Genomic DNA, 22,321 nt, shown 5'->3' on the forward strand with positions numbered 1-22,321 from the left:
TCATCTCTTCAGCACTGCCTTACTACTGAATGGATGGCCGTGACCACTGAAAGATGAATGGACGGCTGGATTGATGAATCTCGCATATCTTACCTGAGTTACCTGAGTTTAGAAAAAAGATATTGCTAAAAGAACTGTCCAATGGGCTATGGGCAAGACACCATACTGGATCTCTACTCCAAATAATAAAAACTTGAAGTTTCTATTATGATATATACAACTACGAAATTTACAACAGAGTCTGGTAAATTGTACTCTACAAGCTGAGGTTTCCAGGAAGGAGCTGATGCCCTTTACCAGTGAATGGACAATAAGGAGATGAGATGGATGATGTATGAGTGCCCCACCTGTCGGTCTTTGGGCCCCACCTGTCCCGTTCGGGCATCAGTGACCTCCTTGTAGAGGCTGATATCCAGGTAGTAGCCAGATTCATTTGTAAGGAAGAGGCGGATGGGAATTTGCTTCCCCGTTGGAGTCAAGCGGATGTTAATCTTCAACTCGGCCTGCAGGACTCGAAGCTTCCACAGACGGCTGCCGTAACGCATCACCATGGAGCGCACAGACTCCTCGATCTGAAGTTCACAGGAAAAGATTAGCAGGAAGCAAACACAGTGGCAGTAATTTACTCTGTCAATCAGATATTTGTGGGTAATATTTTCCCAGACCTTTGATGGGTCCATGATGACTGTAGGGACAAAGTTGAGGAAGATATGGTTACAGTCAGTTCGCACAGTTGTGTTGTTGAAAGCCACCTCCAGTTCATCCATAGCTTCCAGCAGCAGGCGCTCTGCTTCATTGTGAAGGTATTCAAAGGAGGCCTCCTAATAAAAGAGGAGGAAAAAATAAATCTCAACAGCATCGAACACGGCAGAATTTGGGGGCTAAAAATTAAAGGCAAAAAATAGAAAGTTTCTCATCCAAAACCAAGCTTGTAATCTTACCTTTGTTACCAGATCAGAGTGGCGGATAATGGCACGGACAAAGAAACGGTAGTCCGTAACTTCTGTGCCCACCTCCACTCGGGCTGCACCCAGATACAGGTGCATCTTGTGATTGGCACATGGAATGGCAGTGAGAGCAAAATTCCGCATGCGGTTGAGCTCCAGCTGGAATGCTAATGCAGGCTCTAAATGACGATAGATCCGGTCCTCCTCAAACTATTGAGACACAGACAGGATACAATAACAAACAGTAACACAGTCCTGCAGAGACAAGTTTGTTTCAATATTTTACTGAGCACCTCAGTTTTTTTCTTAACTAGCACCTCTAACATTAACAGACACAGTTTAAATTGGCAATTTCACGATTGCTCAGTTGGTTTAAGTGTAAAAAGACGCCCATGAGCCACACACTGTATTAAGTAAATTAAGTCATGGGCAATATCAATCTCAGAAAGCTGCTAATGGGTGTCATTTCTCTTAAATGGGGGACATAATTAAAGAGTTCATTAGTTTAATGAGTTTTAGTCATGTCATTGTAGTGAAACTATCAGGAGTAGCAGAAATGAAGAGCCATCACTGACTGCAACTGAATGAAAGTTAACACTGCTTGGAACGGGTGGTCAGTCTGTTTTTTTTCCCTAAACAGGCTGTTTCATTGTCATGGGAATAATCCGACATACATGTGCATTAAATACACAGTATATTCAGCTTTCCAATAGAGGTCCCTTCTCCATAGGCTCAACATTAACTTGACATTTAAGCAAAAATACATTTTATATGACAGTGATGATTTGGATTTGTGTTATGTGAGCACCTACCTTGTCCCTGGCACGGAATGTGAAAAATTTAGGAAATTCCCTCTGTGTAAATAATCATAAGACAAAGAAATAAATTAATCAAAATGTTGTACATAACAGATTACATTTTCTATAAAGACAGCAATTCTGTGTTAAGAATGACAAATTAATTAGACTTTCACCAACTGTGCCTAATTACAGCAGCTCAAAAAAAGCCATTATGATCTTTGCTGAAATAGCTATATGGAAAGGAACAGTCACAATTAGGACCTTAATCGACACGCAGGGGGCCCTGTGTTCTTTTACTGCGATAATTTACCTATCAAGAAATCACTATGTATTCACCAAAGCAGAGGGCTAACATAATAATAGCAATGGGCTCAACATATAAGCACCCATTACATTCTAATGCATAAAACATGTCCTCCTTTCAGAGATCCAGTGATTCTCTGAATAATGCCTGGTAGGCCTGTCTGATGTTATCACATGAAGTCTCCCACTTGCCAAAATAATGCCAGATGGATTGGAGACGCCCTCATCACACCACAAGCTACATAATAATCAGATGACTGCAAAAGTATACACAGTGTAAACCTTCATAGCTATGATTTAACACTGATTGCAAATGACCCACTGCAATATAGTGAACTGAAGAAAAATCTTTTCAGAGTGAGCATGCATAAAACAGTAGCGGCCACAATGATAGGGACATCTGTTATTATGACAATGACTTTGTCTTTTCTATTCAAATCCCTGTCATCTAAATGCAACTGGTCTCTTGATAATATGTCAAACTCTGAAAGACAAATGGTACATCACAAAACTGCTACATCTGGGGGTTCAAACTCTTATGTGGCTAAAATGTGTGGTCCCATCACTAATAGGGCATTTCCATCTAAAAATGATGAGCTCACAATCTGTGTGATTTATTTAAGCTGGTATAACAGAGCTGTAAAAAAACAAACAAACAAACAAACAAACAAAAAGCAGCTGCAGGATGGCAAAGATTAAAAAAGTCTGTGCTAAACAGAATTAGTGTATGCATGTTAATACACTATCATTAATCTACCTCCTGTAGGTGGCGTTTCCAACAACATCTACAGTGATATTTTGCACTTTCTATGTAATTTGTGTTGGTTGTGAAACAAATGCACTGTTGACGACAGAATTCTTCTGCCTTCCATTACTTACATGAAACCTTTGGTCCACCTCACAGTTGACTTGCTTCCTGAAATCCTGTCATCAAAAATGCAGCAAAAGCAAGGCATGCAGAAGGAGATACAGAGACAAAAGAGGAAAACCAGCTAAATTTCAAATGCAAATTATTACCACAATTACTACAGTATTGCCACACATAACAAATTAATAAAATATTAGTGATAACAAAAAGGTCAGATGCAAGCTCAGTTTATTTCTGATATTTTGGTACATGCGGTTCAGTAGTGCCGAACTGATGGCATGCAAGGCAGCTGATGGTGAAGATAGATGGTTTTCTGAGTTTTAAGTTTTAAATCAGAAGCCTCACCTTTTGAGCCACGAGGAAAGTCAACCTTCGGATGCCGTGTTCAAACAGCAGAGATTTCTGGAATAAGAAAAAAATTTTGTTAAAAAAAATTAAAATAAATATATATATTTATAGTCAGGATGATAAGAACAAGCTAAGTCATCTCATATATTCTAATCCATTTTCTTAACTGACAAGATACAAGGTTTTTGCTGTAGATGTCTCCCACCTTTGACTGAGTGAATTCCCGGAACATAGCTGCCAGGCCATCATCATCAATGTCGCTGTCAGTCTTTATAGCAACATTCAGGATATGGATAGGCTCATCCTGGATACTCTGGGTAACAAAGCAAATACACATCTAATTCGAATCCTTAGTTATAGGGGTCAGTGACAGGCTAGTGACTAGTACAAGTCTGCCCTCTTCACCTTGTTGTCCTCTTCACCGTACAGCACGGGATTGCCTCCTTCTGGGAAGGTTGGACTTTGTGGAGGAGAGTCAGAGAAGCAGCTCAACATATCCGTTATGTTCCTATAAAATATTTAAAAAATATATAAAAACGATTAGTGATACTTTTACCTCCCAATAAAAACCACTCAAGTTTAGAATTTTTTTACACAAGGACTGACTTGGTGAACTCCTGGAAGCTGCGGAAAGCCACCATGGCTCCCATGCGCTGGCAGGGTGGTGTAAAAGACGTGTCAAGCAGAACGTCGCTCACACTGGCCATGTGCACCATGCCGTAGTGATTCAGGTTGGATGAGAATGACATCCTAAGGTGTAGACAGAGAAATATTAAAAAAGGCTTGAATGTTAAAAAACAAACAAACAAAACAAACAAAAAAAACAAGTAGTGACAAAACACCACCAAGGAATGAACATAGGAAAAGAGCTATACCGTAGGCAAGGACATTTAGATATATCCTGTTACGATAACACCGCTTTGCAGTGAACAAGACCACGTAAAACCACCAGAATGACCCCTCAAGTATCCAAGTTTCATTTTGATGTGTGTTAGTCCTTTGATTGTAAGCAGGCAACCCCAAAGTTACAGCTTGTATAAGCACTCGAGAGGTCTTATGTGTCAAACCTGTCCACAGTATCCAAATCTGATGCATTTTTCTTCTCAGCATTATCATCCTGTGATTCATTTTCTGGTGCTTTAGGGTCCTGGGGTTTAGTTTCCTCTAATTTAGTGTCCATGACTTTAAGATTTTCCAGGACTGAAGGAAACATTTTCCTGGCAGGACAGTCAGAGGTTTCAGTTTTGGAGATGCGTACTAGTATATGATTTCTACCAAAATTTTATGTGATCATCTTAAACTATATGACATACATAAGTTATCTTAAACTTGCACAATACTGAAGCACATACACACAGCAGTTAGATACAGAGCAGTCATTTCAACAGAAACAGGCACCCATCAGTAAAGACATTTTTTGGCAGAAAGGTTGAATGCCATAGGCCATGCAGATGTCAGTAAAATTAAATTACTCTGCAATTATCAACCAGACTAGACCAAAGTTACTAAATCTAAACAAATAAAACAGCTTTATAACCAACAACTAGATAATTAATCTCAACTTGAATTACAGCTTTATTCATCCAGCTAGCTAGTCACCGGTAGTGGATGCAATTAAAAGAATGTTTTACCTGTTTAGAGTGGGGATGTTCCCTCTGCAATCAAATAACATTGATTATCAAGTGGTTAGTGACAGGCATCAGAAGGAAGACATTTAAGGTGTAGCAATGTGTGCATGTGATTATATGTGTCCCTTAACATATTTTTGCACCAGGAACAACCAAATTATTCTGTGACTTCACACATAAAAAGATTAACGAGAAACACATCTGATGTAAATGCAGCCAATTACATTTGTATCCTTGGTGCTCTGTATGTGTGTGTGTGTTTGGGAAGGGGGGGGGGGGGGGGGGGGGGGGACTGGAAAATTTCATGGGTGGAGTTTCAGAATCTTGTATGCATCCACTGCATATAGAAATGGATGTAATGAATGGTAAAATTATGGTAAATAACTCTTTCTCACAATAAACACACATTTTGCTACTTAACTGCTTCCTCTACACATGCATCACGTGATCCAAAAAGAAACAAACAAACCCTGTTCAGAGACTAACTCTGAACAAAGAGCGGATCACATCACACTCTCATGCCGTTCCGTATGTTACAAATTATGATGCAAAAATGAAGGTTAATTTATACACAGTAAAACACAAGCATGCGGATGGATGAGTGCAAGGATTTCAAAAAAATAAGCACTACTTAGTAACCACAAGCAAATGCATTGAAACAAACAAAAAATACACAAAACATGCAATCACACATGGACGAACTGAACCCAGCTGCTGAAACTGAGTGAGTGCAACAGAAATGCCACAGTACTGTGTCTGTTAAAAACCTTTTCAAATACTGAGCACGTACAATAACTTCTGACTTTTTTTGTGCCAGATGTTTTTTTTTTCCCCCTCAGAACTTAAGCAAGAGCACGTGACCTGAAACTCTTGATTCTCAATTGCTTAATTGCTCAGTCCTGTTTTAACAAACCAAGAAAAGTATTTTCAGTGGTGAAAAATACCTTCTTTTTTTGCACATGACAACATTTACAGGAAAAACAATGGCGAACAGTGACACAGAGGTAGGAAAAAAAAACAAACCCAAAAAAAACAGGGACCGTGGATATAAAAAGTGCACACATCCCTGCTGGGGGAAAAATAATGAGACAACAATAAATCATTATAAAAATTCTTCCCACCTTTATTGTGACCTATAACTTGTACGACTCAAGAGAAAAACAAACCAATCTGTTATGGGGAAAAAAATGTAAACATAAAAAATAAGCTGGCTGCATAAAAATGCACACCTCTAAAACTAGTACATTACTGGAGCACCTTTTAATTTAAACGTGGCATTCAGTTTTCTTGAGTACACAGTTGTCATCAATTAGAGACTCTCGTTAACCTCGCATAAAGTTCAGCTGTCCTAATAAGATTTTGCTGACATTTACACCATGTCTAGACTATGGGCTAGTGTTGCAAGACTGAAGCCTATTCTGACAAAGAAAACATCCATACACAAGTCTCCTAAAAGCTTGTGGGAAAATGTGATACGGTCTGAAGGTTGAACTTTTTGGCACAATTTCATACAGAACGTTTGGTGCTAAAACCACTCTATGCATGACCGTACTTAAAGTGAAGCACGGTGTTGGCAGTATCATGCTTTGGAGCTGCTTTTCTTTAGCTGGAAACTTAAGTGTTAGTGGAGTGGACAGAACTCGAAACATTTCTACCACCAGTCACAAGAAACCCTTCAAGTTTCTTGCAGACAGCTGAATTAAAGGTTGTGCACATTTATGCAACCAGCTTATTATGCTGATTTGTTTCTTCAATTGAATTGTACAGGTTATAGGTCACATTAAAGGTACCAAAAGTTGAGAATTATTTATTGTGGTTTTAATTTTTATTTCTCAGATGCTTGGCATTTTAACTAGGGTGAGTATGCTATTTATATCCACTGTACTTAATAATAAGTATTCTTTATCTTTTAACAGTTACAGTATAATAGGTCATGAAAATTTTATGCAGCCATGCTACACCTTGAGTTGGGATGTCAAAAATAAAATAAAATAAATAAAATGTTGTAGAAAACTGTAAGACAGGAAAAAATTCAGGTTCCTCTATTTAGAAACACAGGCATAAGCAGCAACTGCAGCACATCATTGCAGGTCCCGCTGCTAACACGCAGACTAATATTATTATTGTTGTGTTGTCACCTTGCAAGCAATTTTGATAAAAGCTAACTTTTAATGAAAAATTTAACATGAGAGTAAGAGTAGAATTACTGATGGCACAGCGTCCTGGGGAAAGGAGGGGGTCAGGACAGCAGAATAGTAATGCACATGTACGCGTTTCAGCTATTTTCATGAGCAATACCTGTTGGGATGTGAAGTGGGAAGCATGAACTGAAACTCTACTATACATGTGTTGTCCTTCAGTTGTCGATGCTGAACACTGTTGAGCTCGTAGGCGATGTATGCTCTCCGAACATACACCTGACATTATTGAAGACAGGCAATGCTGGTCAGATATGTGAAGTGCTTGTAAAGTTTGTTCAACTTAAATTCAGAGAAACTGATTAATAAACAAGACTCTTATTCCTCTCACCTCCAGGGCGGCCATCCTGACTACCTGATTACTGTGGTAGAAGAAGTTGGGGAGAACGTCAAAGATGGATGTCTCTGAAAGGATCAGTTTCTAGAGAAAGAAAAATAACAAAGAAAAAAAAAAAAGTATAATCATACACCTTGGACATTTTGTCTGTTGTTGTGAAACACATGCACAGCCACAACTACTGCTCTTGCCCTTTAATGCTCACCTGAAGGTTCTCAATGCAGAACTGGTGCCCATACATATCGATGGCAGAGAGAAAGATTGACTCCACCTGGTTGTGTCGTAGCTCATAAGAGGGAAGGTGGGAAGCTATCAACACCTGGAAGAATAAGATAAATGTGCTCTTCAGGTATAGCACAGCAAACACTACTTAATTATGCTTTCCTTTACATTTTCTGACAGTGTCAACCTTTACACTGTTTCAGCTACACACTTTGTTGTGCTAATGTGTCACATGTTTTACTTTATATTTATATTTATTTTTAAAGAAATTGAGAGCATATAGTGACATCTGGTGGGAAAATACTAAATAAATAAAGTCTGGTAGTGAGTTACATTCATAGTTGTGTTGGTGTTTCTGTATTGCTCAGCGATCACAGGTGATTCTGAGCTTTGATGTTGCACTTTGACAAACAGTTACTTTTAATAAAACAGCAAAGAGAAAAAACTTCTCTCTACACAGACTGTCAGAGATGTATGGATGAATATTAGCTATTGCATTACTAAAATGAGCAAGCTAGATACAACTACAAACTATGACATTTTGTTTCATGCTGTGCTTACAGGGCACATTACTGCTCAACAGAACAATCACAGAGTTTAAGGCCCATGTTGCTGCAAATTATCTTAAAAGTGCATGTCAGGCTACGCCAGAGGTTAAAAAATCCACAGTCCTACCAATTAGGCATCACCTGAGCCAATCCACAGCCTCTGCCACTTCAAAAGCTTTTCAGCTAAACAATCAGGCTTTTAGATCTTTTTTTTTTTTCAACTAACTTCTTTTAGTTTCCGAATAGTACTTCTTCATTGCTGTACAGTTTTGTTTTGTTTTTTTAAATTCTGTTATTTCATTGTAGTATGTCAAACAAGATTAGGAGTTCAATTCTGACCTGCCGAGCACGCAGCGCCACCTTTGCATTGGTTGTCTTGCTGAGCTGGGTGAGTTCAGTCAAAATGGCCATCAATTCATCAGTTAGTGTTGGATCACGGCCACAGAGCTGGTCCTGCATGGAGAAGAAGAGGAAGAAGAAGAATATGATAAAAGGCACGACTGCTGAAAATCACTTTTTTATAGAGATTTCTAAATCAGTAAGAATGGATACTTACAATCAGCATAGTAACAAGTAGATTCTTCTTGGTGACTTGAGCATGGGAAAAGATATAATTGAGCACATTGGCCATGTCACCCTTGTTTTCCTCACGCAGTGCAAAGACACACTTATCGTAGTGTCCTGTTGACAGATAGATAAGAGCGTTGGTAAAAACTGGACAGGAAACTTGAGGTTTAAGAGCACCATCAAGTGGTGAGAATATGCTAATGCAATGTTTCTGCTATCCAAGCAAGAAAGTGTCAAGTCACTGTTTCTCACCATTCTGAAACTGGATCTCTACTTTTAAATATTGTCTAAGCAAGTCCATCACGACAGCCTTCATGTGACCTCTGATGCCGCTGCGGTACCTGTTAGACACAAAAACATTCTGGTCTTACAAGAAAAATGTATGCTGTTGTGCAGATAAAGCACACAGACAAAACATTTACTTTAAACCCTAGGATTAAAACTTGGTGATATTTAGATAAAAAGTATGTTGCTCACTTCTGCACCAGCTGAACAATGCTTTGTGTGTTCATAAAGAAGACTTCTCTCTCTGATTTCTTGTTAAGAGTAGCTGCATGGCTGTCCAGTATGTTTGCAATCTGGAAACAAAGGAAGAAACAATAAGCATTTAATCCCACCAGCAGTGGAGACTGATAAGCATTTAATCCCTTTGGCACTGACAACGCGTTCCTTAACAAGTGTGTGTTACAGGCTATGTAAAGAAATTTAAAAGCTACATGAAATTCTGGACCACAAATCTATTTGTCACTCACACACATCCGCACCTAGATATGGCACTTTCATTCTGCATGAAGCCACTGGGTTCATTGTTTTCAAAATACATTTTTAAAAAATGGTCACATGAAAGTGGGCTGTAACTGTATAAGGAGCTCAGGTCTGAAAAGCTGATAAGGTATGTGTAGTAAGAAATATGTGGTTCATGTGCAAGTGTCTGTGATGCACCTGCTGGCTGGGGAACTGGCAAAGCACAGAAGTTATGTTGCTGGCATACTGAGCCATCTCCTTCTTGATGGCCTTCTCCACAGCAGGGGGGATGCGACCTGAAACACTCGTCATGATGTCTTGAAGCTCCAACAGTGGTAAAGAAGGATCGCGCATGGTTTTCATTACCCTTTCCACCCATTCTTTCAACTAGGAGAGACACAAGAAGTGTGTTCAAGACTAAGCAAAGTAATGCTGGTGTGCACACTGGTGTACATGAATTCTTACCTTAGCACTGAAGAAAGGCTCAGGTAGACAATAGCCATTCATCATGTGGACAAGATGACCCAGTGTGTTATGGAAAACTCTGTGCAGCTTCTCTCCTCTCAAAGCTACTGCCTGGATAGAAGGCAGGGTCCCTGTGTAGAGCTCAGCCTGTGAGACAATACAAATACCGATTACTAATAAGTCACTGGATTTTTAAAATACATCAGCGTGTCAATGGTATGTTCTAGTAGGAGGTAGAGGTTATGGTGTGAAATAAGCAATTCTTAATCCACTGCTTAGTTTATTCTCTGCTTAATTGTTGTGTTAAGTTTTATATTTTTTTAATTTATTCAATTTGGTAATTTTACAATTTCTTGGGAACTCAACTGCTGTTTTGCTCTTTGCTTCACCATATGGGTGCAATATAGACTCATGATGATGGTGAGCTCAACCTCATTTTGGTTCATTTGGTTCCTCATAGATAATGATATGTAATTATAATACAATGGTAGAGCAGATAAATGCTTATAGGCTGGATGTGTGTGTGTGTGTGTGTGTGTGTGTGTGTGTGTGTGTGTGTGTGTGCTCTCATGTCTGGGGGTTATTCAGGTATGGCTTGTAGAAAGCAAGCATATGTGTCAGTGACGTATCTATTCGATTCGTCTTAGTTTGAGACGCTTGTGCTGGAGTTTAACATCCGTTAGATTTAATTGTCTGTCTGTCTCTTCTTGCACATTGGTTCCCCTCATATATCTGAACATAAAGCGATTAATCATTAAACGCAACACATGCATATTTAAACTAATACTCAGTGTTACCAAGATACCTGCTAAGATACTTTTTATGGGCAAATGACATCAAAGTTAAAACCGATGCTCTAATTTAACCTGATGTAAACAAAAATATTACGTTAACCGTCATTTTGCATTATACAAAATCCTACTTGCTGCACAGCAAATACTGCATCTGTGACAACAATAAAGTGGAATGATGAGACATAATGTACCTGCTGCACTCTGCTTGGGTCATCCAGTTGCAACTTGGCAATGACACAGCCAGGCTCCAAAGCTGCTCCAGCCCTCTTCACATAGTGAATACAACCAGACTCTGCTGCAGTGAGGGTCATGACCATCTTCATCACCTGTTTATTTGCAAATAACCATATGTATATTTACAGATTCCATCTTTATAGTGGACTGCACACAACTAACCATTAAACCAGAGGTGGGACCAAGTCATTGTTTTGCAAGTCTCAAGTAAGTCTCAAGTCTTTATCCTCAAGTCTCAAGTCAAGTCTCAAGTAATGTCAGGCAAGTCAGAGTCGAGTCTCAAGTCACTGGTGTAAAAGTCCGAGTCAAGTCACAAGTCTGAAACTTTGAATTTCAAGTCCTTTCAAGTCTTTAAAAAAAAAAAAAAAAAAAAAACGAAAAAAGCATGTTGCAGTTATATGCTAAATGTAAATATTAGACCATGTAATTTTTAAATCTGTGTTTTTCTCAACACATGACAAAATAGTGAACTTAGAAAATATACACAAATTGTGAAATTGCACCTCTTTAAAATGCAGCTCAATTAAACCTAGCTCCAAGAATAATTTTCACCGACAGTTCTGAGATAAGCTGCATGTTATTCTTGGATGCGGTTGTAGGACCGGCTTTAAAATCGCATGACAAAAATATCATACACATTAAAAAAAACTGTATCACCAACGTAGCCTGTACAACATTTGCTAGTTAGATGAAGTCAGCTATCTCATCTTAGCATATTTATATGCATATTTATAATCATACGGTTCTTGGAGTGAGTGCATACACTCATGAAGTTTAGTAACTTCAGGTCACTGCAACAAGCCCAGGTACAGTTTACCGACGGATGGGTGCAGGACCTTGAAATGCACCGTGTAGAACGAAAGACCATCGTACGTATCATAAGTTTACCAGTCTCACAAATCGTCGTCATAAATACACATTCGTTAACCGTTTATTAATAGGACCTTTGAGCTCAACGGTAATTAATTAGTAGTGGAAATAATTTCTGGTACGCGTTACAGAAATGTAGCAGTGACAATAATACTGTATGCTGTAATCGTACTGGGCAATTAGTGATACAAAACAACTGTTTTATCCTGTGAATAAAAGTATATGTTTTTGTCAATGTACCATAATAACAGAAGCGAAACGCAATATTGTGTCAGGACAATTCACTATTTATGCACAATAAACAAAGGAGCATAGCGCGACAATTTCTGTTCAGCACCAGACTTGCTTGTAACCTATATCACTAATTATGTTATGAAAATGACGTATTAACTACTAAAAAACACTGACCTTCGTGTAAATGCTTGGAGCAGACTAACCTGTGAGCTGGAGTGTTCTGGGACGTTATATTTGATCTTTGAATGGCTGCAATCCAGTCGCGTCTTTGTTACTTCGGAAACATGGCTTGAACAATTTCTCTTCAACGACGTAATCCGATAACAACCGATCTCTTTACCCGTCGGCTTCCCGTGGCTGTCATGCGACCGGCTTTTGCAGTTAATAATACAACGGCTTCTTGACATTTTTGTGTTTCTTTTTATCGATGTATAACTGATTTTAATTGAAAGCCTGCGTGCGCTAGTACCGCTTGCCACGAGTTCCCAGAATCCTTTGCGGTTCTACCCGTGAATGACGTCACATTTTCAATCTCTATATAATATGCATGTTAAATTTTGTATTTGGGGTAAAATATCAAGTCTTTTCAAGTAAACCGGTTCAAGTCCAATTCAAGTCCCAAGTCATTGGTGTAAAAGTCCAAGTCAAGTCACAAGTCTTAGAACATTTTTTCAAGTCAAGTCTAAAGTCATAAAATTAATGACTCGAGTCTGACTCGAGTCCAAGTCATGTGACTCGAGTCCACACCTCTGCATTAAACTAATGTACCTCTATTTCAGCGTAGCACTGGCCAGCAAACACATGCCCGCCATCCTCAATAGTGTACTGAATGAGTTTTCCTGCTGAAGGAGACCGCAGCAGCGAGGGATCATTTTCTTTCTCAAAAACACACGTCTTGTTCCCAATTGTGATGCGATACCTGACAACAAAAAAACAAAACAAAAACAGTGTTAACAAACCAGAAATTAGAAGATTTCAGTGTCATGTTTTATCTGAAGATCTTAAATCAGGGGTCTCAAACTCGCGGCCCACAGGCCATTTGCGGCCCACGTCACCTCCGCTTGCGGGCCGCATATTGATGTGAACATTTTTTTTTAATTATTATACAAAAAATTATTTAATACGACGCCAGAGTGTTACAGGGATGGCCTTTTAAGACTGTATGAGCGTGAGGGAGGGAGAAAAAGGAAAGTCGAAAAGTACGAGGTGCTACCGAGCAGAAATGGGAGATGGAAGCATGTAAATATAAAAATAACCACTGCAGCCAAAAAGAGTGCCTGACGAGCCCAGTAAGCTATTAAGACTCGACTTTACAATGTGTTCGTTTTTTCCTCAATAATGTTCTGCTTTATTTATTTATTTATTTATTTTTTTAAATTGTTGTCATGTGGTAAACTTACAGTTACAATAGTAACAATTCTTTCATACAGTTAATGGTTTTGTTTACCTGTCCACCTCTTCTTTCATGTACGTAGTGTAGCTGCTTCCATCATATGAAAGCAAAAGACCTCCATCACTAAGCCGATGGACATCCACCTCAGCAGAAGAATTGTTCATGATGACCACATAGGAATTGGGAGACTGACGAGTCACTGTCAGAACGTACTTAGTACCTTCATAGATCAACTCCACATCCACAGTGTTGAGCAGCGTGTGTGGTGGTAGCACCTGCCCCCTGGTCAGAGAGTACAGAGTGTCTCATGTTATCTATTCAAAATGCTGTTTTTTCAAATGATTGTTTCTACTGCGGCTTACAACAGATTACAACTCATTTGTTTGTTTACATATTAAATAATGGCCAAAACGAATTTACGGGGGTGGCTGTAGCTCAGGTGGCAGAGCAGGTCAGCCACTAATCAGAAGGTCAGTGGTTCAATCCCAGGCTGCATCCTGGCTGCATGCCAAATATCCTTGGGCAAGATACTAACCCCATGTTTGCCTACTGGTGGTGGTCAGAGGGCCCGGTGGCGCCTGTGTCCGGCAGCCTCGCCTCTGTCAGTGCGCCCCAGGGCAGCTGTGGCTACAATGTAGCTTGCCATCGCCAGTGTGTGAATGTGTGTGTGAATGGGTGAATGACTGAATGTAGTGTAAAGCGCTTTGGGGTCCTATGGACTAGAAAAGCGCTATACAAATGCAGGCCATTTACCATTTACTAGTAATGCTTCTACACATAAGAAACAGTTTAGCAAAGAAACAAGTTCAAATTGTATCTCTGTTGTTAGCAGCCCATCTCAAAAACAAATCATCTGTTCCCATTTCTTTAGCCAAATCTATGGAAAATACCAACAGTATACAGTGTGCCCTTAAAAAAAATGAAGAAACTGGACAAATGGTGGGCCTAAAACAATTATATATATTTAACATCAAATGATCCTCTACAGTTCTCTAAAGCCTCATCAGAAAGTGTCTCGGCATTGTGATGATCCCAAAGACACTGTCAAAGCAATAACACCATACGTGGATAGAAAATGCACACAGGGGTACACCTTTAGTCATTGACTATCATCTCGACAGAGAATGGAACCAGTCTGGAGAACTATTCCTGAAGACTACTTCAATAAAATGAAAAGAAAGCTTGCCTCAGTGTGGGCAGGCTGTGTTGAAGACTTAAAGGTAGTGATGCCAAATATTCACTTTCAAGCTCATTAGAATAATTTTTGCCTTATATACTGCATTCCTATGTATGTTTAAAAAAAAAGAAAACACTGCACACATTTCCCACATTCCTAGCAATATATAAAGGATTGAGGCTAGAGAATTTGCGCAGTACTGTATTTGACCATATATTATTTGCATTAGATTTTTACCTTTCCAGAGAGTGCAAAAAGTTGGAAACACTGTTCCTGAGATTAACATCTGCCACATGCAGTGCACCGCTCACAATTCCCAGCATGGTATCAGGACGCTCCGCCTGCATGTAAATTACACTTTACAACTTACACAAAAACAGTCATGCATTATATGCTGTGGATATCAGGAGGATAAACCAAAGAGACTATCATCCCAACATTTGGTTTTATTGTGGTTTCAGTGCAGACACTAACATATAGGTCAAACATTAAATAACCTGTCGTTACAGTTAAGAACATCCATTGGCAACAGCTGCATAATCTCCACATACCTGCATCTTCTCTGAGATAAGTCTGTCCAGCCAGCCTGTGTCGATACTATTGTGCTGGAAGCTTTCTGTCTCCAGCAGCTTAATGAGGTATTCCACTGTTGTCCTGAAGTCACCCCTGATAGACAGCTCCTTAAGCGCAACCACCATGTTTCTAAAAGAAGCCATAACCTCTGTTTAGACATTGTACAGAAATAATCCATATTGGTAAGTGTATATAATAAAATGGAGTAAAAATAATAAGATCAATGTTTCTTAATTCTGAGTATACTCACGAGATGGCTTCTTCACGATTCTCTCCCCATGAGAAGCAGTGCCCAAACTGGGAGTCGGCAAACTCATGCAGCCCTCCAGCCGCTGCAACGCTGAAGTAGCCCCATACATTCTTATTGCTGCGGAAATTCAGCTCTTGCACTGTTCCAGAGCTTGGCTTGAAACCCTGCAATCACACAGCATAAACACAGTGATGCAAAGTGGACATTCAAACAGTAGTGATAATAGTACTTGTTGTTTTTAAAAAAAAAAAAAAAGAAGAAGACTGAAAAGTAATATGAGTCACACAATAACGTCAGCAGATATGAATCGTTGGGTAACCTTTGGCTGGAAAACTTTTGCACAGCAGGAATGAGTGAATCTTACCTCATCTGGGTTCTCACTGGTGATACGAGCAGCAATGACATGGCCCCGTGGGGAAGGGGCAGTTGACAGAGCCTCAAAATCAATGGGAGAATCCCCCCAGGGCTGAACGCCATAAAGCATTCTAATGTCTTTGATCCGATGAAGAGGAATGCCCATAGCAATCTAACAAAGAAAGAAAAAAAGGGAAAAAAAAAAAAAGAAAAGAAAAAGAGTATTATTAACGTAACACATGGTGATCATAAACTAGCATGGAAAAATGATAACAGTCTGACTAAATAGCATATATTAGACCATGATTACTTCCCCCCATTTTTTAATAAAGAACCCCCAAAAGATTTCTTTGTCGTGCCTATTTGAAGCTTATCAATCCATCTTTCAACCAACCAAGATAATGAGCACTGAATCAGATAGTGTGTCACTCCCAAGTAGCACCCAATCAGCTTGCCTACAATGCCCTCGCAGTCCTTCAGCTTCATTGCCACTGACCTATTTACACACAATCCTAAACACTGCAGAGCAGACCACGTGACCCATCACTGCTACTCCGTGATCTGCTTCAGTGTTTCTGCACATTGCGCATTTGCCGTTGGTTGCCATAGCAACCAGAGGCCCCATCATAGCATCGACCATGGTGAAGCATGCTTATTTTTAGAGTCTGTGACTGGCCTGTAGTGGACAATGTGTATGATGTAACTGTGAGCTACTGAATAAGTGAGACCAACCTGCAGCTGGGCAGCAGGCAAGTTGACATCAGCCACCATCTCAGTGCACGGGTGTTCCACCTGTAGACGAGGGTTGAGCTCCAGGAAATTGAAGCTGCCATCCTGGCTGTAGAGGTACTCAACTGTACCAGCACTTACATAACCCACCAACTTAGCCAGCTTTACTGCACACTGAAAGGCGAGAACAGTTCAGGTTAATTTAAGCTTGAAATTTGTTGGTACCAATTTCCATTTATCAGTGCAAGTGATGCTAGAGGGGGAATACCTTTTCCATATCCTCAAACACATCAGAAGTGGCGATGGTAGCAGGAGCCTCTTCTATAATTTTCTGGTGTCGCCGCTGCACAGAACAGTCTCTGCCAAACAGGGAAATGGCATTGCCATACTGATCAGCCAAAATCTGAACCTCCAAGTGACGGGCATGCTTGGCTAGCTGCATGACAAAAATGGGCGATCCTGGGACTTCTGCCTGGACCTGGAAAAGATAAAATATATTCTTGAAATCGTTGAATACATAAAATACCACCGTACCAAAAAGCAGGAAAAGCTGTACATGTTCACTTACCTGTCTGAACAGGTTAGGGAAATCATCAGCAGAGTTGACTTTACGGATCCCTTTTCCTCCACCACCTTCGGAGGCCTTCACCATTATAGGGTAGCCAATTTTCTCTGCAGCCTTGTGATAGAAAGAGATGTTAGAAAGAGTGCATGCAACACTCATTTTCCATTATACAGCATTAGGTGAATTGCTTACTTTCATGCCATGCTCTACATCCTGGACGCAGCCGAGCTCATACAAGTCGTGAGGAACGTTGACGACCTTCTTCTTTTGGTTATTCTCTGGCCAGTCCACTGTCAGACCTGAAAAAGAAGATCCCAAAATGTACTCAGCATAGAAACTTGTCAGTGTCCCTGTGCATTGTTAATATTTTATTTCATCTGAAATGTTGACCAGCTACAATATTCAGACACCAGAATCTATGACCTACCTGTTCCGCTCCAGGGCAGTGTTGGAATTCCAGCTGTCTGAGCCACGATGGAGGAAGCAATCTTATCTCCAAGCGCCCACATAGCCTGACTTGGTGGACCTAAGAAAAGAGAGAAGAATTTTAACACTTTACTCTTACGTTACTCTGGCAAATGAAGAACAGGTGATGGTCAACAAAGTGACCCTCACTCCTCACCCATGAAAGCAATGCCATGCTTTTGAAGGAGCTCTGGGAGTTTGGGGTTTTCTGAGGCATGCCCCCATCCAGCCCACACTGCCTATAATACATAAAACAATACAACACCAGATGATAAATAAAAAAGAAAAAACAGAAAAGAAAAGAAAGAAAGGTAATTACAGAAGAAACTATTGAAAAATATTCTGGTGATACCTGAACTGGTATGCGTTTAGCAATGTCTAGAATGAGCTCAACATTGGCATAGTTGTTGTTATTAGTCCCCCCGGGTACAGGCACATAATGATCTGCCATCTTAATGTACTCTGTAAGCACAAAAAATATGACAAAACATGAACAATTATTCTCAGTCCTTTCAATAATACCAAAAAAGGCCAGTCATATTAGCTATAAGATAGTTAAAATGTAAAATTTTTGAATGTAAAATTTTAGAATCATCAGAATCAACATACTTATTAATCCCTAGGGAAATCATGTTGAAATGTTGTATGTAGAAATCATGAAGTCAATATACCTGTCTCAAAAGCCTCAAAATATGCTGAAGGTGGTACTACATACAATGAGTCTACTGTTTGGGGAAACCAAACTTTAGCTCACCTGCATTGGCCTTCAGGTCTTCTGGGGTCACCATGACGACAAAACGGATTGCCCTTTCATTGCGAAACATTTCATAGGCCCAGCGGCGGATGGAGCGCATGCATTTCACTGCTGCAATGCCATTGTTTGCAATGAGCACCTGAAAAAGGAGATCAGTTACTATTGTTAACATAGTCTAATCACAATATAGCAGGAAAGTTATGAAATGCACATACAGTCAATCATTTGACTGACATAATATCACAATTTGAACTTGAATCTTTTAATGTTTTTTGTTATTATTGCAGAGTTTATAAATTAGATTATTGTATAGAATTATTGTCCCTATATAACACGTTGGGGTTTTTTGGAGTTTTTTTTTTTTTTTAAATCAGAATTTCTTACCTTTTCAATGACCCTGTTACCACCAAAGCGTGTGACAAATTCAGCAGGAGAAGCAACAGTGAAGTCCCTCTGGAGGTCAATACGCCTGCGATCTCGTCCTTGTTTCACCAGGTGCAGGCCTGACATGCTTGATCTGTTTTAATTTAAAAAAAAACAAAACAAAGAATATCAATATAATGTCCCTTTGGTTATACAGCTTCTGGATAAGTTGGTGAAATGGTCAGAATGTCTAACCATAAATAAAAATCTATGACAACAGTAGGAAAAAAACAAACAAAAAACCAACAACCTAGAAATAAAATAATGGAAGAAATTGTTAAAAAGAGTAGAATTTCTTGTTCAAACACATTTACATGTTGGGGCAAGTGCTTCCAACAGAAACTGCCGAGCCCTGTAAATCAAAGCTCCACCCAAAGAGGAAGAGTTGGGACAGTTGGGTACTATGGGTGGAGGAACGTGACAGGGTGTGGCAGAGCCTGGGCCCGTTTAGCTGGCTGGCTTCTATATGACATGACACTGGATGGTTGCATCACTGTAAAGATCTTGACGTGGATCAACTCTGTCCAGATGTGGAAGAGATTGTGTGTGGGGGGGGAGTGGGGAGACGGGGCGGCATAACCCCCGTTCATCCAGTATTTCCAGTTCTGACAACGGTAGTGCCGCCCAGTGTCTTTCGGTTTACCCTCATTGAAACTGATCACATCAAAACCAGCCACAAATAAAAGTAAACTTGCTGATTATGGCACAAAGAAAGTCAGCATGCAAGAAATGATAATAATTAATGTCCCAAGTGTTTTTGCAAGTAATTATACTTAGAGGTCAAATACACATAAAAACACACACGCACTGTTTTTTTTTTAACTTAAATTTAAAACGAAAACTTTAAATAACAAAACACAGGAGATCAGGGAGCCCAGTAGGAAAAAAAAACAACCCCACCCCCACCAAAAAAACAGGATTGGCAGAGAGGCTAAAAACTACTATCATGAATAGCTCCTTTCAAAAGTTTGGGAATTCCTGTCTGTAAAAAATCATTTGACCATTTTTCCACAAAAACATTCTGCAGTCAAGATGACTGCTCTCTGGGACAATCTCACACAGTGAGGGCACAGAGGAACCTTTAGGTAGAGTGCAACTAGAAAAACCGCATTTTTCACAAGTTGCTCAAAGGGTTATGAAGCCAAGGAAAACTACATAATCTGAGCAGAGCATGCTGCGTGTTATTTTAGACTACAGATGTTGGCTAGTTTCACAAAGACAGCACAGAAAGTTGCAGGATCCCTATCCCTATCTCTCATTTGCTATATATAGCTTTTAGAAGGACATTTACAAATGTTTGAATAAAATGTATATTTCTGTTGCATTACCATTTAGAAGCCAGACAGACAAAGAAGGTTTACAGGCTAACCTTAAATTGTGCATAGGACCATCGATGTGGTCGAAGCCCATTTCATAGGTGCTGTCCGAACTCCCGGAAGATGGAGACAAGGAGCGAGTCTCCTTCTCGTCCAGTTGTATGTCCACCTTTCCTTGGTTTTCATCCTCTGAGTTCTCCTCTGACACAGATCCCACAATGAAGCGAGAGTGCAATTCCGCAACAGCCGGAATCTTCTTGGCAGCACCGTCCTGTTGTGCCATGGTCGGGCGACAGGAGCAGGCTCCAAACACTGACAAGAAGCAGAGCAGTGGTTGCAACAGTTATAAAGGAGCCACAGAGTACAGTGTGACACAGATTGCTTTGGCTGGAACACAAGGCTGTTTGTCATTATTGCAAAAGTGGGTTACATGAACTTAAGTTTCTTGATAGTGCAATTGATATTGCATCATTTTTGTGCACACTCTGGAAAAAAAATGCCACTTTATGATCTGCCAAAACAGTTGCTTAGAATAAAATATTAATAACAAAATATTAAACAATAACACCTGAATGTAATGAGTGCTATATTGTCACCAGTAATCATATAGACAGAACCAATGAAGCATTATTTAGGCAGACAGCCATATAATCAAATTTGCTATTTGCCAGAGTTGCACTGTAATCATCAGTTGTCCTGTGTACACTTTGCATCTGCTATTTAAAAGAGTGGACAAAAGCAAAACAATTAAGACAATTGCTTGATTAAAACTCCTGTTTTTCCTCAAAACCCTAGCATCTGCTACAGTAATACTGACATTCCCTTTCTTCTCCCCCTTGTTAATTTACCATGAAGCCTCGAAAAAACGTTAATTAACAGCCACGTGCGGAAACGATAAGACGTTACTTAACTGCTATGTTGCTGTCGCCCTACCTGTCCAGTTGCCACAACTGTTAAAAAAAAAACCCACCTGTCAGAGCAACTGGAAAGAGTAGACTCTCGGGTAAGGCACACCTTACCTCTCGGCAGGCGCTTGCGGGACCAGAAAAACAAGCCGAGCACCGCAAACAGGCACGCTGTAAAAGTGAGCCAGGAGAACATCACGAAATGATAGCTGTGTTTAGCTTGTTAATAGACCCATATTTCTGTTTTCCGCAATGAACATTATTTAATGAGATAACTTTAGAACCGCCTTCTAGAAAAAGAAAAATTAAGGGGGGGAACAAGAACTAAGGCTGAGTCGACTAGTTAAGGTTACCTGTCCGGTGAAGGCTAGCTTCTTTACCCAGCAACCCCAGATAAGCTGAGGCGCAGGTGCTAATAACGCTAGCTTACCGGCAGGCGCTAATACAATTATAATTCCACAGTAACGGCACTAATACAATAGCACGGACTGTACTGTACTGGCTACCGTTGTACTGTACTGCAGTGTGGGTGAAAACCTGGGTGCAGACGCGAAGTAATAAGAGATAAACCCTTGCAGGTATGCTAGCGACTCACCGGTGGAGATAAACCGACACGTAATCCTGAAAAAAAGTTGAATTAAAAAGATCGATAAATTAATTGTATCTGCCAGACATCTCTCTTTCGAGTGATGATGAAAACATCACATCATGATGAGGTCACACATCACCATCAGATGCTTAAACAGCAGAGAGTGGGGTGATGTGATGATGCGCAGGCAGGTTATTCCTGGGCATTGACCTCTGACTGCAGCTTCCGCTATAGAACTAGTTTAGATAGTAAAGACATCACACCCAAGCCGGTATATTAACGACTTCAGCATTATGTGTTCAGGCTGTCTATCTATTCTTCCGTTTATAAGGGAATGACGTAAAAAAACCCAGAAAATATATTGTATGTTGGACGTTATGAACAACTTGTAATTATACAGTTAATTACAAGTTGTACATAACGTCTAAAATACAATATATTTAATATAATAATATAATTTTAAAAAAGAAAGAAAACTGTGGAGTCAAGATAACCACAGCTGCTACACCAGCTGAAATCAAACGAAACGCTAGTGTTTTTGTAACATCCATCCAAGGTGCTCGATACTATATCTGCTGAATTCTTATGATTAAAAATATATATGAACATTCCAAAAGCAGAAAAAAAAGAAAAGAAATAATGTTTTTTTGCTTTTGTTTTGTTTTTTCTTCTATCCAGTCAATGTAATAAGGTCTTAGTAATCAAATATCAGTAAAAGACA

General features: G+C 39.7%; 1 protein-coding gene across 9 annotated transcripts in view; it reads right to left on the minus strand.

Annotated features, from left to right (window-relative positions):
• acaca (acetyl-CoA carboxylase alpha) overlaps nt 1-21,827 on the minus strand; it is a 33,431-nt gene extending 11,604 nt beyond the window's left edge. Inside the window, exons 1-38 of one of the 9 annotated variants that reach the window (XM_026181382.1) lie at nt 21,607-21,827; nt 20,160-20,418; nt 18,752-18,884; nt 18,368-18,506; nt 17,966-18,075; nt 17,771-17,852; nt 17,576-17,674; nt 17,341-17,447; nt 17,152-17,262; nt 16,852-17,061; nt 16,587-16,757; nt 15,865-16,026; nt 15,501-15,664; nt 15,229-15,379; nt 14,915-15,018; nt 13,555-13,782; nt 12,876-13,026; nt 10,961-11,095; nt 9,976-10,122; nt 9,709-9,897; nt 9,244-9,344; nt 9,019-9,107; nt 8,756-8,880; nt 8,539-8,652; nt 7,635-7,748; nt 7,424-7,513; nt 7,193-7,311; nt 4,898-4,921; nt 4,334-4,483; nt 3,873-4,016; nt 3,672-3,774; nt 3,472-3,579; nt 3,264-3,320; nt 2,930-2,974; nt 1,760-1,801; nt 942-1,157; nt 666-821; nt 348-572 (exon numbers count right to left, since the gene is read on the minus strand). In XM_026181382.1, the coding sequence (XP_026037167.1) occupies nt 348-572; nt 666-821; nt 942-1,157; nt 1,760-1,801; nt 2,930-2,974; nt 3,264-3,320; nt 3,472-3,579; nt 3,672-3,774; nt 3,873-4,016; nt 4,334-4,483; nt 4,898-4,921; nt 7,193-7,311; nt 7,424-7,513; nt 7,635-7,748; nt 8,539-8,652; nt 8,756-8,880; nt 9,019-9,107; nt 9,244-9,344; nt 9,709-9,897; nt 9,976-10,122; nt 10,961-11,095; nt 12,876-13,026; nt 13,555-13,782; nt 14,915-15,018; nt 15,229-15,379; nt 15,501-15,664; nt 15,865-16,026; nt 16,587-16,757; nt 16,852-17,061; nt 17,152-17,262; nt 17,341-17,447; nt 17,576-17,674; nt 17,771-17,852; nt 17,966-18,075; nt 18,368-18,506; nt 18,752-18,884; nt 20,160-20,389 (4,845 nt within the window). In that variant the 5' untranslated portion in view covers nt 20,390-20,418; nt 21,607-21,827. The other 8 variants (XM_026181379.1, XM_026181383.1, XM_026181381.1 and 5 more) reach the window with 8 other exon arrangements.
• Nucleotides 21,828-22,321: the final 494 nt, after the last annotated feature.

The sequence above is a fragment of the Astatotilapia calliptera genome, chromosome 10 (genome assembly GCF_900246225.1).
Source record: "Astatotilapia calliptera chromosome 10, fAstCal1.2, whole genome shotgun sequence".
In the NCBI taxonomy this organism is placed as follows: Eukaryota; Metazoa; Chordata; class Actinopteri; order Cichliformes; family Cichlidae; genus Astatotilapia; species Astatotilapia calliptera.